This window comes from Myodes glareolus, chromosome 8 (genome assembly GCF_982192425.1).
Source record: "Myodes glareolus chromosome 8, mMyoGla1.1, whole genome shotgun sequence".
In the NCBI taxonomy this organism is placed as follows: domain Eukaryota; kingdom Metazoa; phylum Chordata; class Mammalia; order Rodentia; family Cricetidae; genus Myodes; species Myodes glareolus.
This window is the reverse complement of record NC_142033.1, coordinates 30577142-30594463: the sequence shown is the minus strand read 5'-3', so window position 1 is coordinate 30594463 and position 17322 is coordinate 30577142. Positions and strand designations below refer to the sequence as shown.

At 42.7% G+C, this 17322-nt stretch overlaps 1 protein-coding gene across 1 annotated transcript in view; it reads right to left on the bottom strand.

Moving 5' to 3' along the window:
- Ppat (phosphoribosyl pyrophosphate amidotransferase) overlaps positions 1 to 17247 on the bottom strand; it is a 34072-nt gene extending 16825 nt beyond the window's left edge. The window contains exons 1-3 of the mRNA XM_087908942.1: positions 16942 to 17247; positions 2701 to 2767; positions 1438 to 1644 (exon numbers count right to left, since the gene is read on the bottom strand). Coding sequence (XP_087765068.1) covers positions 1438 to 1644; positions 2701 to 2767; positions 16942 to 17069 — 402 coding nt within the window. The 5' untranslated portion in view covers positions 17070 to 17247. The remainder of the gene's footprint in view (positions 1 to 1437; positions 1645 to 2700; positions 2768 to 16941) is intronic.
- Positions 17248 to 17322: the final 75 nt, after the last annotated feature.

Genomic DNA, 17322 nt, shown 5'->3' with positions numbered 1-17322 from the left:
CATTTCAGATAAAGATTTCTGAGTCAATAGTCCACTTTCTTTTTGCATTTTCCTGAGACTGTTCAGGTAGCAGAAATGCCCGTAATCCAGGCACTTGGAAGATGGAGGCAAGAGGAGTTTCAGGGACCTGTCCTGGGCAACAGTAAGACTTGGTCACGAGAAAAGAATAAGAAATGGGGGATAGCTCTAGACGCCTGCAAACCAAACTCCGCAGATGTTTTGGTCCCTTAAAAACACTGACATGGGCTGAGGACACAGCTCAGTGACACAGTGCTTGTCTAGCACACATAAGGTCTTAGGTCTGGCCCTCAGAACAGCAAACAAACAAACAAAACCTACTTAAATCCTCTTTCTACTCTTAGAGTAACCAACAGTACTGTCAGGTTGCTTAGGGACTAAGGAGGAAGAACGCTACACATGTTCAGAACAGACAGGTTTCTATTTCTTACTCCAATATCTTTATCTAACTTGAGAGACAAGGGGGGCCAAAAAGCCAAGCTCACATCGATTTCAGCCTAATCTTTCTTGGCACAGAATTCCCAAACTGGCTGGCCACAAAAGAAATTAGTATAACAATATAATAATGATATGTCTGGTGGGTAGATGTTCCTTGACAGCGACAGGATACAGGGCAGCTAACATGGAAACCAATGGCGTGACTAGAGGGTCAAGTTGACCGCCAAAGGCCAAGCTACAGGACTAAAAGACCAGGTCCATGGAGCTTCTGATTGGTGCCTGGAGAGTGGTGTTCAGGGGCACCAAGGCCCCATGCCCCCTCCCACAAACGCTGCAAACCCGCCTCTTCACCCTTTCTGCATCCTTCAAATGTCTTCAAATAAATCAATACGCATAAATTAAACATTTTTCTGAGTTGCATGAGCCACTCCCTTACCAAGTGGAATCAAGGAAGGGATGTGGGATCTCAGTTCACAGCCTATAGGCCCTAAGTGCTCAGGGTCTAGACTGGGCGTGGGCATCTGAACTGGGCTTCAGCCTCCTGAGAATGAGCTCTAACACATGGCACCAGAGGGGACTGGAACGATACGCCACCAACAGGCTGGATTAAGAAATTCCATGTTTGGTCATAGCAGTACGCTGTGCTGAGTCTGGATGCAGGGAACAATGCTTAGTTTTCCTTTCACACAAACTCTGAACAGAGGACAAAGCAATAAGAGGATCGTGACAGCCATTCCTCATGCTGCTGACAGCCCCATAAATCAATGGTCTAAATCACAGCACTAAAGAGGCATTGCTTCCGGTCTCCTGGGGAATACAAGAATCTGGAGTCAGAGCAAGCGTGCCAGGCAATTCTGATGCAATGGTTTCTTGAACCGAGGTAACAAGTGGCAATAATTAGAAGATGCCCTAGATCGAGATCGTCAGTGTCTTTTCATTAACTATCATAACACCCAAGGAGCCAGTAAAGAACCAACTCACCTTCTTCCTTAACCGAGCTGCATTTACCAGTTCACCGTTATGGGCCACAGCTATCTTCCCATGCAGAGTTTCAACAACGAATGGCTGGCAACTCTCCAGCTCACACTTTCCCGTCGTGGCGTATCTCGTATGACCAATTCCAAGATTTGAGACATATAATTTCTTCAAACTATCTTCAGTAAAAACATGATTTACAAGACCCATTCCCTTGAGAAGTTAACGTAAAAGCAGATGTTAGGAAAAACCAGAAGCTGGTACTGCTAATGACAAGACTATGCATGGACAATCCAAAACAGACAAGCATTTCACATTCTTCTGTGTGCCACAGATCTAATGAATTCACTGTTTAAACTGGATTCCAGGTTTCATTTAGAACTTAGCAATTTAGTTCTCAGGATTGCCACAGCATCGAGACACTTCTATTTTATGACACTCACTATGCTGGGTGATGGTGGCACACGCCTTTAATCCTAGCACTCAGGAGGCAGAGACAGGCGGATCTGTGAGTTAGAGGCCAGCCTGGTCTACAGAGCGAGTGCCAGGACAGGCTCTAAAGGTACAGAGAAACCCTGTCTTGGAAAAAATAAAAAAGGATACCTAAAAGAATTGAAACTGGGGCTGGAGAGATTGCTCAGTGGTTAAGAGCACTGATTGCTTTTCCAAAGGTCATGAGTACAATTCCCAGCAACCACATGATGACTCACAACCATCTGTAATGAGATCTGGTGCCCTCTTCTGGTTTGTGGGTATACATGGAAGCAGAATGCTGTATACATAATAAATATATTAAAAGAAAGACAGGAAGGAAGGAAGGGAGGGAGGAAGGAAACCTGCCTTAGGGAGTTGTCCAAAGAATTGAAATTGATGGACCCCTTGGCTTGAATGTGCTGGTCTAGCAAAACATCACTGGGGAAGACAGACACCCTAACTGGACAAATGTGAGGACACAAAGCTGGAAGTAGACTGACCCAAGAATCTTCTAGTTTGCTAATTTAAACGGTTCCAGTTCCAATTTTATTCATACTCCCACATTTTATTTACTTACTTGTTTACCTAGAAAACAAAGTCTACTATGCAGCCCAGTCTGGCCTGAAACTCACTCACTATGCAGAACAAACTAGTCTCAAACTCAGAAATCCACCTGCTTCCACATCCCGAGTCCTGGCATTAAAGATGCGCACTCCCGTGCCTAGCCCACCTCAGATACTAATAACCAGCCGGCAACAGTTCCCTCTAATATCAGGATTTAGGGCTCACACTTACCTTATGCACCTTGAATGTAGGCACTGAACTCCCATCACTGGTCACAATGCCAGCGCTCTCTTGACCCCTGTGAACAAAGGAATGGATCATCTGTCAATAAGAAAGCTTCACGGGGGCTGGAGAGATGGCTCAGAGGTTAAGGGCATTGCCTGCTCTTCCAAAGGTCCTGAGTTCAATTCCCAGCAACCACATGGTGGCTCACAATCATCTGTAATGAGGTCTGGTGCCCTCTTCTGGTCAGCAGGCATATTGTACATATAATAAATAAATAAATTTAAAAAAAAAAAGCTTCACGGGATTGCAGGTGCTCACTGGCATGCATCAACACACCTCCAGCTGCGGGGACTGCAGGTGCTTGTGAACACACCTCCAGTGTGCAGGGACCTGAGGTACTAATTAGCACACACAGTTCAAGGTTTTTGTCTTTTGCCTTTCACACTTTGAAAACTTTCTCCAACAAACACCACTCCCATTTGTTTGGCAACAGGATCTCTCTGTAGTCCCGCCTCTTCTGGAACTTGCTATGTATAGCAGGATGGCTTCAAATTCAGAGTTAATACTGGATTAAAGGTGTGCACCATCACCCACATGAAACAATGGTCTTTAAGTTAGCATGAGGTACAGATCTCAGTCAAAATGTAATTCAATTTCTTTTTATATTCTGTGTGTGAATGTTTTACCTGCATGTATGTGTGTGCACCACGTGGGTGCCTGGTGCTCCTACAGAAGCCAGAAGAGGGTGGTGTCAGATCCCCTGGAAAGGAAGCTACATACATGTGTGACCTGCCATGTGGATGTTGGGAACAAACCTGGGTCCTTCCCATTCAATAACAAGTGTCCTTACCCAATAAGCTATCACTTCAGCACAAAATGTAATGCTTTTTAAATGTAGTTATAAATATTAACTATAAACCTTTAAAACCTTTAAAATTCCCTAAGATACTGCCAACCATTTCCAAGTAATTAAAAAAAAAACACTTTAAATGAAGTCGAAAATATATAAGAATAGTAATCCTTCAAAAAATCGTTTTCTTTCATTCTCTTTGCCCCAAAGGTAAATATCCCCCAAAGCCCAAACCAGTAAGATTAGCAAGCATTTAGGTCCAGAGTTCTTTAACCAACAAGCCTGCTTATTTGGCAGATGCTCAAGTTACTCCCTTAGGCAGCTTGAACCAGTTAAAACTACATCCTTTCAAGCTCTTAGGCACTGATTGACAACCAGGCCCCTGGTTTCATAGGAAACAAAATGTTAGCTAGAAATAGTGAATCATTTCCAGGTCACTTTCAACATGGAGCGTGGAGAGCACTGGACTGAGGAGGAGATTAAAGCTCTCCTAAGTGACTGGGCAGACAGAAATACATGAGAACAACATTACGGATCACTGGGAAATAAAGGAGTATGAATACAGGATAGTTAAGGATGCCCACAGCTCAGAAGACAGCGCGAGAATTATGAGGTTCCTCCATGATTTGGATGCGGTATGAACCTGCCACACAATGACAAAGGGGAAGGATGGCAAAAACAGGTTCCTGGCAACCCTGCGCTCAAGCACCACCGCAGAGATCACTACAGATAAACAGAAAACTGTCATTCTTTTGTTTTTCACTTCATTTATAATTTCTGAGTACATGTGATAAATATTGTCTGAAATATCAAGATAAAAAATCTAACATACTATTTTGTGCAAGGTATGAAGCTCAAAAGGAGGTTCAATACCATCACTTCTTATATCCTAAATAAAGCAAAAGCACATTAAAATGGCACTAATTGCTGTACCAACCATGGTTGCTGGGGCTCTGAAGTATGAATAGGTATGAAGATACGTTTGGACTTAATTTTATACCCTCAATCAGTCTGCGGCCCTTTGCCACCTGTTAGGTTTAAGGAAAAACTAACTTCTAAAACCTACCAACTCCATTTTATCTCTGTCTCTCTCCTCAATACCTATTAGGCAGTTCTGAAAAATGAACGGCCTTGGCCTTGCTGGGACCTCTGAGCTGCATCCGTTCCCACACCTCCAGTCCCTTCTCTGTTAAACTCCTGCAGGTCAGACACACTTGTTTATGGTGTCTACGAAAAATTCCTTTTTCTCCCTTCACCTCTCTCTTCTTTGTTCTTTTGCAGTGCTAGAAATTGAACTCTACACCCCTAAAACTCCACAGCTGATATTTTAACACGTAATCACTGGCAGTGTGCAAAATCTTTAGATTTACTCACTTCTATAACTGACTACTCATGCCAAGAGCATCTCACATAAGCCTTAAGGTCTCATACGTGAAATCAGTCCGGGCCGTATTCTAACAATGGTCAAGAGTCCACGTGTTTCTGTCTCCTCGCCTTATACAAATACACCGTGAGGAGTAAGGGCTCCAGCTTCAAATCTCTAGGACAGTGGCCACTGTCCTACTTAATGACTCAAACCACAAGTGGCCACATGAGTCTTCCCCCGTTCCACTGACAGGCCAACTCTGTGAACAAAAAACCAGATAATATAAAATACAAAAATTCTATCCGCCTCTACTAAGCCCTCGTCAAGCTAGGGAGGTGAGAGACACGAGGGATCACCATCTTCCCCTCCATTCTCCTCTCTCTCTTTCTGAGTTTTTGAGACAGGGTTTCCCTGAAAGCTCTGGAACTGGCTCTGTAGACCAGACTGGCCTCAAACACAGGTCCACCGAGCACCTGCCGCCACCACCTGGTCCTCTCGCTTCTCTAAAGCAGAATTTTAAATCTAAATTTAGAGTTTAGAATTTTAAATTAAATTAAATATTCGTTATCTGCAACTTAGCCTCATTTCATCATGAAATCGGATTTTAAACAGTTTCAATGTTGAAAGTTTAAATGTGGAGACAGTGATTCTCCCCTTCTACATTGTGGTCTGGGGGATCAAACAGGTCCCCAAGCTTGGCGGCAAGTGTCTTCAGCCACTATGTCATCAACATGACTTTAATCTACATCAGCCCACTCTGTTATAAAATCTGCCCAGCGGGCATGAAGCCACCTTCTAAGTCAGTCTCACAGAAGATGGACTGAACCTCGAAGCAGCCAAGCACAGAAACTGTTGCCTAAAATGGGAGGCTCGGGCAAAATGGTCCTTAAGACTTCACCCTGCACTTTCCTAAAGATTGTATTAGTGGCTTAAACGGTGCAACTCTGTGTGTATCTAAAGAAGAAAGGAGGGAAGAGCAGTTAAGACTGGAACTTTCAAGGAGGTAGAAGACAAAGTGTATTAGCTATTTATGCAGCTATTCAGAGTAAAAATTAAATGTAAGATGTCTACTGATAAAGTTACCCACAGGCAGTACAGTGATGTTACTGAAAGGGGTGGATGGAGACTAGTTTAGAAGACTTGGAAATTTACATACAGTCAATACCTACTAATGACCTAAGGCAAATGATGCTTAAAGGTGAGGAATCCAAACACAAACAATCACACAGAGCATTAGTGGTTTTAAAGTGAAATTCTGAAAGGGAATAAAATCTCCGGGTCCTTCTTTAGTCACTGCTGGAGAAGGCACCAAGGGTGACTCAGGAAGCCACAAGTCAGAAGATAGCAAAGTCCTGACACAGGAAAAGTGATGCTCCGCCTTCATGTGCAAGACAAAACAGTATTATAGGGTACAGTGAAAAGAAGACTAAATTGTGCCTCTCCTAGCTCCCAGGAAATTATGTATTGAAGCCCTAACTCCCAGGGTGATGGGATTTGTGGCAATGGCTTTGAAGATTGTGTTTAGATGAGGTCACGAGGTGGGACATTAGGAAGGTTGGGAAGCACTGAATTTTAGGTTACAATCAGTTCAGCACCTACACTCTTCAAAAGAAAAAAAAGGATTTATTTATTAATCTATTATGTATACAATGTTCCTCCTGCATGTGAACCTGCAGGCCAGAAGAGGGCACCAGATCGCATTACAGATGGTTGTGAGCCAACATGTGGTTACTAGCAATTGAACCCAGGACCTCTGGGAAAGCAGCCATTGCTCTTAATCACTGAGCCATCTCTCCAGCCCCCAGCACCTACATTCCTCACCCTCCTCAAGCACAGCTGGTGGTGGGAACCACAGCCAGGTTGCCATACTCAGAGAATAGGATCAGCAGAGGACCAAGGACCATAGAACACAAAACCCAATTTGATTCCACTTGGAGAAGACAAATGAGCTGGCTCCATCCAGCAAGTCACTGCTTAAAAGCCCATGGCTAATGCAGCCAGGGAAACCAACTCCCAGTCTCCTCCTGTTACACTGAGTAAAATGCAATGGCTGAGACAATTACTATTTCTTTGGATCTAAAAGAAAGGTTTGTATTTATTCCTGGGTTTGAAGTACAGACAAGAGGAAACAAAACTGACTCAATTCACCTCCAGTCTCAGCTGCCATTCATATGGCTGGAAATTCCATGTCTTGTGTTTTTTAGGCATGGCTATTTGAAGGACAGTAATAGGTCAATTCTGAGTTGGAGGGATGGAAATTAGGCACACTGAACAAGTTCTGCATGAGCAAAATGGAACCTGTTGAACAGTTACTCAGATGTTCAGCCTAAAAAAGGACAACAAAAACTAAACAACAAAAAAAAAATCCACAAGTGAAAGGCCACATTGGTCATCTGAGAAGAACTCTAAAACTTTGGCTGTACTAAAATGCCTTGCTGAACTTAAAAATGTCACTAACTTCTGATTAAAATTAGCACCTAGAAGGCCAACAGGGGGCATTTCGGTTGTTACTCTCACAGAATCTCACAGAACATATTTTATATATTCAAAGTCATACTAGTCACAAATATCATATTTCACAGCGCCCTGAGCAGCCTACGAAGACCCTGCATCTGCAGCAGACACTTTACGGCCTGGAGGATCGTTTGCAGCCCCTAGCAACCACTGTAGATTTGCTCATTCTGGAAACGTCTCATAAATGGTATCATACTATATGGTCTTTTGCCCCTGGTTTCTTTTACTTAGAATTAGTTTTCAAATTTGAATCACAGTGCAGACAGATTGATATTTCCAATTCTCTTCGGTGGTTGAATCCTATTGTTTTAAGGATAAACTAATTTTTTTCATTCACTGTTGACGGATATATCACACTGAAATACCTGGAGCCGTTAAGCAGACTCGCATTCTCCTTTCTGTGCTACCCACTGTCCTCTGCTTTCATCAATGTGATTATTCATGTATGCAGTGCTGCACAACAGTTTATCTCTTCATTCAGCATAATGTCTTCCAGGTTCATGTACACTGCAGGGTAAGTCTGGGCCGCGATCCACATAGCTATCACCTGCCAACAATCACTTGGGTTCTTTCTGCTTTTCGGCTATTTTAGAAAATGCTGCTGTGAACAAGAGCACTCACAGGTCTGGGTTCCTGCTTCTGATACTTTCGGGGTCCACCGTGTGAAACTGTTAGGTCACACGGTGGTCTGTTTAAGGTGTGTAAAAGAGCTTGCACACTGTTTATCCTCAGCGAGTATCTGACTTTGTGTTGAACCTCTTTTCCATTCTCTGGGGTATAAATGTTTTCCTACAAAGGAACTATTTTACCTTCCTAACAGAATCTTTGACAAATCTACCCAGTTACAGTGACTTAAACAGATGTCCAAATTTCCTTGAGATCTGAAAACCATTTGGCACTAAGACCGAGCAAACTTTGAGATGAGGGCTCATTACTAAGCGTTGCTGAGTAACACCTCTCCTCCCACAGCCCCGTACACCAGCATTTGTTAAGACATGTACTGGTTTACCAAGACAACCCCCAGCAATTGCTCTCATTCAATATTCCAGAATAGTATTTTCTTTCTTATTTGACTGAGACTTTATACATAAGAAAATTTTAATTTGAGTTTTTCATCAATGGGAGAAGATAGTTTTACTTCTTTTTCAAAAGGTCATGCTAACAATCCACTATACCAACATATGTAGCTTTGCTACAGTAACCAGGTGCAGCTGGTCAATACTTATTAATTTTGTGTATAGGAAATTCAGCTCTTGAGTTGTTTTCAAGGGTCATTTGCTATCTGCAATTATCCCAACACAGACATTCTCAGTTAAAGTCAGACAAGGACAAAGCAAGACCTTGCCTTTATTGTGGCTATCATAGTGTAAACAAGAGTTGTTATGGTTTCTTGTTCTGTTTTCAACTTCAAGCTTTGATGACTGTATGCTCACGCTGACAAATGAACAGCCACATACATATGCTCCAGAAATTAATTCCTTCCTCAAACATTTGTCTTTCCGGGAGTATTGACAGAGCAAAAGTGAAATGCTATGCCCTAAGCTGCAAAAACAAGAATAAAGAGAGCTGTAATATATTTTGAGAGATCAATGTAGCTTATAAGCTATGTCCTTGAGCTGAGGTTACTTCATTAACACGTAAAAAACAAGGAGATTTTCCAGAGTACAACCTCTAATTAGTTGTGTTTGTTTATAGAGGGTTTCATGTGGCTCAGACTGGCCTCTAACTTCCTATGTAGCTAAGGATACCTGTAGACTCCTGAATCATCCCCCGCCACCCAAGTGCTACGCACCTCCACGGTTTTCCACACTTTGGGTACTTTTAGTTCAGTAATGACGCAAGTGCAATGCTGCCTTGCTATCTAGAGCCTCTAAGGCTTAGGTGCCTGGCTGAAACCTAGGGAGAAGACATCAGATAACCTTCATTCAGGCATGGCTTACAGTCACTGTTGGCAGTGAATTCAGTATTAATGAATCCATTATATTAAGCAGAAACACACATAAAAGTTATATATTAAATATAGTCAGAGATGTACAGAATTCTAACCCTGTATGGATAGAATCACAGGATTCAGTACTCAGGTCAATTTACACCAAGAAGAGAATGGCAGGGTATGGTGGCATTTGCTTTTAATCCCAGAACTGGGGAGGCAGAGCAGATGGATCTCTAAGTTCAAGTCTAGCATGGTCAACATAGCAAGTTCAAGGCCAGCCAGGCTACATAGGAAGTAATACAAAGATACTGTATCTTAGGTAGTTCTCCTCATACATAATGTTACATATACTTACAGGTCTCCTAACTACATTTAGCCTCTCTGGCTTATTAAACAAATCTTTTTTAGTTTAAAACTCATCACGGGCATGGTGGTATATGCCTTTAATTCCCGCTCTCAGGGGGCAGAGACAGATGAATCTCTGTGAATTTGAGGATAGACTGGTCTACATAGAAATTGCAGGACATCCAGGGGTACACAGAGAGAGCTCGTCTCAAAAAGAACATCAGCTGCATGGGGGCACACGTCTTTAATTCCAGCTGAGTTCGATGGATCTCTGTGAGTTCAAGGCCAGCCTGATCTAAAGAGTGAGTTCCAGGACAGGCTCCAAAGGCTATACAGAGAAACCCTGTCTCAACGTCAATAAAATCATTAAAAGTCAATTTTATAAACATCTATATTGTTCAAGATGCTTAGTTACATAGTGTGCTATTTTTAAAATACTGTCCCAAGTATAGGAAAGTGTAACTGAGATTGGAAAAACAAAAAAGTACTAATATCAGACGCTTCAATTCAGAACGTCACCTCAGGATTAGCAGTGTGTCTAACATCTGCTTAACATCAAGGGGCCGTCTGTCTTCATTTTAGATGGAAAGATCAACACCCCATCCAGGTCATTGTAATGCTCAGTGATTTTGCAAATCTTGTGTGTCAAGTGGATGATACTCAAAATACGAGAATCATTGGCAACTCTGAATAAATGAGTTGCGTTGATTTATAGAAAATCACATTCCCTTACAAGATCCTGAAAGATACACACACACCATAACAGCAAATGACACGGGAGCGGGAAAGCATTGGTCTGAAAAGGAGGTCAGAGCGCTGACAAAATTAGGCAAATGTTCAAAGAGACTACAAGTACAAAACAAATATCTGAGGAAATTGACAGAAGACTGGCCAATTTGGGGTAGACAGAGACTGGAAACAATGTCATACAAAATATAAAAATTTAAAATACAAATAAAGAATTTTGCAAAAGAAAAATGATAACCCTCAAAGAACCGAGACTCTGTGAAGAAAGTGGCTACACCCTAAGAAGCAGGACCCCTAGAACTACAAATGGAAACATGGTAAGATTGGCGATGGCTTTAACAAAAGAACTGTAAGAACCTTCCCCTTTGCATTTATCAAGAAAAAACTTCTAAAAATAAAATCCATACACCATTATTCTTTAATCAAATGATTATAACTATTATTAGGAAAAAATGTTCCTAATTTCATTTTTACTAAGTCCTGACCAAAATACAAATTCGTCAACTCATCATTAATTTCTCTAATCACTAACATATTTCTAGTTTGAGATACGTGAAAACTGATATTAACCCTTCTTATGTCTGTTTAAGAATTCTCTGAAGGTCATTTGGAAAGTCAAGGAACCGTGAGTGACAAGAGAAAAGCACATGAAGATAGTAAGGGCCTGAGAAACAACAACGCATTTTCTCTGTGAAAAGTTTTTGTTGCTTTTTCCTGATAAGAGATATTTAGCCTTGTCCCTGACAAATTAGACTAAATACATTGTGAACTATTTAAGAATAGAGAATGTTGGGTAGTTCACAGCTCAAGATGAAGAGGAACTCTATAAGTAGCTGGACACATTCGCAGCCAGGTAACTGCAATAACTGTACCCATTTAAATTACACACAGGGATATAAAAGGAAAACAACACACAAATTAGTAAGCTGTAAAATGTGACTTTGTCCAAAGGTAGGATACTGTTTTTACAAGTCTGAAGATAGGTCAAACTCTGAGGCCTCTTTAGAATTATGCCAATATAAATTCTAAAATGTACCAGCAATCCATATGTGACGACTCATTCTGTTATAAACACAGGCCTCAGGAGGCTGAGGGAAGACCTGCTTGAGACAAAGTAGAGCTCCAGACTAGCCTGGGACACAGTGAGATCCTCTCTTAAAGAGCAAAACACGTGAGCCAACGAAATACTAGAAAGGGTAGTACGAAGCAATAGAGAAAAGAAACCCAATCATGCAGACATTCAAGTTCCTTATGTAAAAAGATACAGTATTTCTTTATAATATATACCTATCCTCCTACATATTATAAGCCATCTCTTGATTACTGATAATATGCAATATAATAGTTTGTCTAAAAATCAATGACGAGAAAGAGTCTTTTTATTGTTTAGTACAGATAGTTAAAAAAAACTACTCCCAGTATTTATGGGTTGAAACCATGGAGACAGAACGCATGCAGACAGATGGCCCCCTATGCACAGAAAAGTCCACAGCACTGAAGATCAGAAAAACTGAGCTCTAGTCTCTCTCTGCCCCTAACTAGACAGCACCATGTGACCAGCATCCAAATCAAAATACAGCACATGACTAGGCCAGTATACAGGAAGCTACCTAGGAAGATCCCAAGTCCAAGGCCAGCCTGGGCTACGTGGCAAAAGTATGTGAAACAACAAAAATTAAAATTCCAGACAAATACTACACCCCTACAAGGAGGCTAGCTATCAACTCCACTCCATAAAGACCATCACTATCATCATAGATTAGATTAAGATTTGTGCTTTCTTTCTCCTTAGTGTGAACTTTCAAATGTCAAGTTTTCTCACTCAGCAATGTTTAGGAGATCCATCCCTAATTGTGCTTTTTTCCTTTGTATTACTCTGGAATAGTCAATTGTACCAGGATGCACCCCACCACGTCTCCACACCAGTCCACTATAATATACCAGGGTAATTGTTTGCCAGTCAATGAACATCTGCATGCATCTGTGCTGAGTGCACACCCAAGGGTGAGAAAGAAACATAGGGATACAGTAGCTATATCCAGCTAATATTATAAACAGTTTATATACAAGAATTCCATCTGTACAAGTTAGGAGGTAGGTATGATCATTATGGCCAATTCAGAAGGATGGCAACTGGGGCCTGGCAAAGCCTGTTCTTCTGCATAGTGGGTTACAGACTTCTACGAGGGCAGAAGCCATGTTTACCCTGTGTTCCCCTACTTATCAAGGTGCCTTGTATGGACACAGCAGGCACTCAACAAATAGATGGATGGTATATGGTGTGGGAGAATTATCTGTATTCTGTCAATCATGTATTTTAATAAAACGCTGATTGGCCAGGCAGGAAGTATAGGCAGGTCAACCAGACAGGAAGTAGAGGCGGGGGCGATGAGACCAGGAGTATTCCAGGAAGGAGGAAGTCCCTCCGCCATTCCGGTGCAGACCACCGAAGAGGCAACATGTAAGCTGTCACAATGAGAAAGGTACTGAGCCGTGTGGCTAACATAGATAACGATAATGGATTAATATAAGTTATAAGAGCTAATAAGTAGCCTGACCTAATGGGCCAATCAGCTTTATAACTTATAGAGATCTGTGTGATTGATTTTCTCTGGGACTTGCCGGCTGTGGGGTACCGGACGGGAACAGATACCCCAACAAGCCGGCCGTCATGTTACAGGTATACCCGAGAGTGACCCTGTAAAATTACAAAGGAGCTGAAAGCTATCACTTAGTAACATCCCAAAGCACCACAGGACAAAACATTGCATAGTTGGTCATGTTGGCGACAGGAAAGCCATGCTGCCCGTCCTTTGAAAGTACAGCACAATCATCAAGAATATAACTCCTGATAACAATAATGGTAGCAGGCAACGACGGGGCTGTTTCTGTCCTTGCCACACTGAACTTGGCAGCATTATTTCAGTGCTCTGCTCTTTATAAAAAGGCTCCCGTGACGTAAACAACCGCCCTGTTACTGTAGTGGCGACCTTCTACATCCAATGTTTCCTGGTCTCTTGATTGGATCAGGACTCTTTGTTGAGTGACTGACCCGAACAAACTTGAACACTAAGAGCAATGATGACCATAGCAACAAAATGGTCTAATGATGCAGTTCTCAGAATACATATTCCCATGCTTCGGTCACAGCTACAGTGTAGGAGATTAGAGGAAACTTGATGCCTGACTTCTACATCTCAACTCTTTTAACTCATGTGAGGTGAAAATCTTACATTACGATTATTTTTTTAATATAAAATGTAGGTCAGATGATTTGTCCCCCCTTGAGCTCCAGTGAATCCGTCATGGAAAAGAGATTGCCGCTGGCTTATCTACATAAGAGCATCATTCTGAACCGACTAAATTGCAACACTAGAACTTTAAAATGCTTAGGTGTAGCCTAAGAGATGAGAAAACAAATCTAGAAGCTATCAGAAATACACAAGATTAAGCTGGTGTTTCAGCTTATTGGCTAAGGTCACCAACCTTTAATTCAGCACCAAAAACAAGTTCTCCAATAAACTCCTCCTGTGTGTGTGTGCCTTAACAACTCTGGGAAAAGGGATGAAACTGCATCCCAAACAGGCTGGCTCTCCCTACTGAGTGCTCTTCTGGTGCTGTGGAAGAACCAGTGTCTGCAGCTCTCAAGAAAACTTCTGATCATTATAAACCCGTTTCCCCAAAGCCTAGCAGAAACGGAAGATTCTACAGAATGCTTCTTCCAACAGGACCTTCAACTCAATCAGTAAATTTCACAAATGTTCAGAAGTTTAAAAATACCTATTAGTTGTTGGTTTTGATTCCTCTCCTGGGGCCTCGATAGCACCCTGACAGAGGGCACACTCATCTCCTATCTAACAACATTCTTCATCTATTTTCAGTCACTATAACGATATACAGCAGGTAAGGCACGTTGTTCTGTTTTGGTTTTCTCTGAGACGGGTTTCTCTGTGTAGCCTTGTGTATCCTGAAATTTGCTCTGCAGACGCATCAGACCTTGAACCTAAGAGATGCCTCTGCCTCTACCTCCCAAGTGCTGGGATTAAAGGCCAGTTTACCATGCCCAGGTTAGGCACTTTGTTTCTTTAAAATGGTTGTTTTGGTCAGTTTAGGAGGCTGAAAGCCCATCTTTTCAGGAAGTCCCAGCAGTTTAGCTCTGGTGAGGGCTTCAATGTGATGACTTCATGGCAAAGGTCAAGTGTGATGGGAAGGAAGGAAGAGGGGAAAGCAAAGGAGGCCAGAGGACAGAACAATGCAAGGGTTAGGCTCACTCTCATAATAACGACTTGCTCTCAGAGAACTAACTCAGGAAGGCCACCACAATCCACAATACTCAGCTACTCACCTTCCTGCCAACTCCATCTCTTTCTCGGTTTATTGAGACAGGGTTTTTCTGTGTAGCCCTGACTGTCCTGGAACCCCGTGTAGATCAGGATTGCCCTTGAACTCAGAGATCCAACTGCCCGTGGTTCCCAAATGCTGGGATTAAAGGTGTGCACCACTGCCACCTTTAAATATAACACTAGAGTCCTGCCACACTGAGAACACCTTCCCACACACAAATCTTGGAGGATAAATCATATCTACACTACACAAAAAAACCTATACACAGAAGTCCATGGACTGTGTCTAGTAATTTCTTTTATGGAGTTTGAAATAAGTCCAGACCATTCTACTCTCCATAAGATGCCGTGGGATAATGCTCTTGTACACAGTAAAGATTTGTCACTTGCATTGATCTAATAAAATGCTGATTGGTCAGTAGCGAGGCAGGAAGTATAGGAGGGGTAAACAGACTCTCCAGTGCTGAGAGAATAGAGGCTTGTGCCACTCCCTTGGTAAGGTGTAGTTAATTTTAAAAGAAAAACATATAGTCCCCTACACAGGCAAATTTAAAGAAATAGAAAGACAAATGAAGTATATGTGGGAAATTTCTGAGTAACTGACCACAATGTAAACACAGTTGAGAAAAGGATGAAGTTATTTCCCTCTGTCGTCTAAGATTCGCTAGCTCCATTCCCACTGCTCCTAATGTGACATTCGAAATAAATCCGAAAGTGGTATAGACAACTGCTCCTCAGAATCACATAAGCAGATTTAAATTTCTCTCTCTCTCTGTCTCTCTCTCTGTCTCTCTCTCTGTCTCTCTTTCAAATACTAAGGACTGACCCGAGGGCCCCCAACAATATAGGCAATTGAGCACATCCCCAGATCTCAATAATTTATTATGTAATATAGCCTGGCAGTGGTGACGCAAGCCTTTAAATCCAGCACTTGGGAGGCAGAGACAGGCAGATCTCAGATCTCAGTGAGTGATGGCTCATGGACGCTTTTTAATAAACAAAAAGTATGCAGAATGTGAAACTCCAAACAAACATTTAGGACTTGAAAAAGGCAAAGGTAAGCTTGGTGAGGGAAGGAAATCACTAGGAATGTATTGATACATGTGGCACTCACAATTGCTAAAAAGTGTCATTGCCAGTTCCATTCCAGAAGGTGTGGCTACTGTTTTAGGAAACTTTGTGGGATTTTGGGGAAACACGCAATCCCTGGATTACTTCCTTCAGTAGATTTATACTAACTCCCCCTTAAGTCTGGTGGTAAGAAACAGTAAGATTATGGCAGCAAAGGTTTTGTTGTTTTGTTTTGGTTACCTCGAAGACATCTCCCAGTTTTTCCAAGTCAATATATATCTTGACATCAAGCACTCCTCCTCTCACCCTTTAAAGAAGGGCGTTTGCTAATGGCTCTTACTGTTTTCATTTATTATTTAAAAGTTTACCAATCAGAGACAGGCGGTGGTGGCAGAGGCAGGCCGATCTCTGTGAGTTTGAGGCCAGCCTGGTCTACAAGAACTAGAAACCCTGCCTCGAAAAACAAAAAAAAAAGAAAGAAAGAAAGGAAAGAAAGAAAGAAGAAAAAAAGTTTACCAATTAATCCTCATCCTATGAAGGTAATGTATATGAAATCAACTACCACTGTGACTCATTCTGAATACGAACTAGACCTCTTTCCGTGGGTCTGAACTCTAGGGTCCCCAAATCGATAACTGCTTTCAGGCTGACAATCTGCTCATTAGCTCTGCCCGCGCAAAGATTCTGCGAGCTGGAGGTCACGCGCAAAAGACTAAGAGAGTTGGTGGACCTACACCAGGCACCACCACCTTACACAACTTTATCTCAAGAATAGTTTTAGGTTCAAGGAGATCTGAACGATTCCTCCCAACCTGGCTAGAGCAAGCAAACCCGCAGGAGAGGTGCACATTCTTGGGGTTAACCATAAAGAGCATTAGGGAGGAATTCGACAGGCTAGGTCTATGAGGCAAGGCGTACCCCACGCCCACTTGGTCAATGCTCTAAGCAGGTACTGATCCTGATTCGTGAGATCCACCCTTCTAGTCCTGCGGTCTCCATTGCTCCAGAGCTGGGAAGCCACTCGCGGAGCTGAGCAAAGACTTGCCACTCCATCCTCACCCCTCATCCTGTTGCTCACCGGTGCTGCAGCCCCCCGAGTCCCGCAGTGATCACATGTGGTACATCTAGCTGCGTGGGCCACTCTCCAGAAGCGATGCACCCGAACACGCCACATTCCTCACGCATCCCCGACTCCTCCATGTCCATGGCGCCGCCGAAAGCACGTGGACGGACCTGCTGCCGCGGCGTGGTCCGAGCGCCAACCAGCTGTCCACCGCGCTCTAGTAAGCTGCAGAAGCTCACGCTGCCGACTGCCTCCTCCTTCCCCGCGGGCTAGGTTCTCGCTACTGCGGCGCCGCGCTCTTTCAAGGAGGTGTTGCCAGCTGGGCCTCCAGCGCCCAGGCCAATCAGCTACGGCGCCGAATGGGGGCGGAGCTATGGAGTCAAAGGGGTGTGGCTA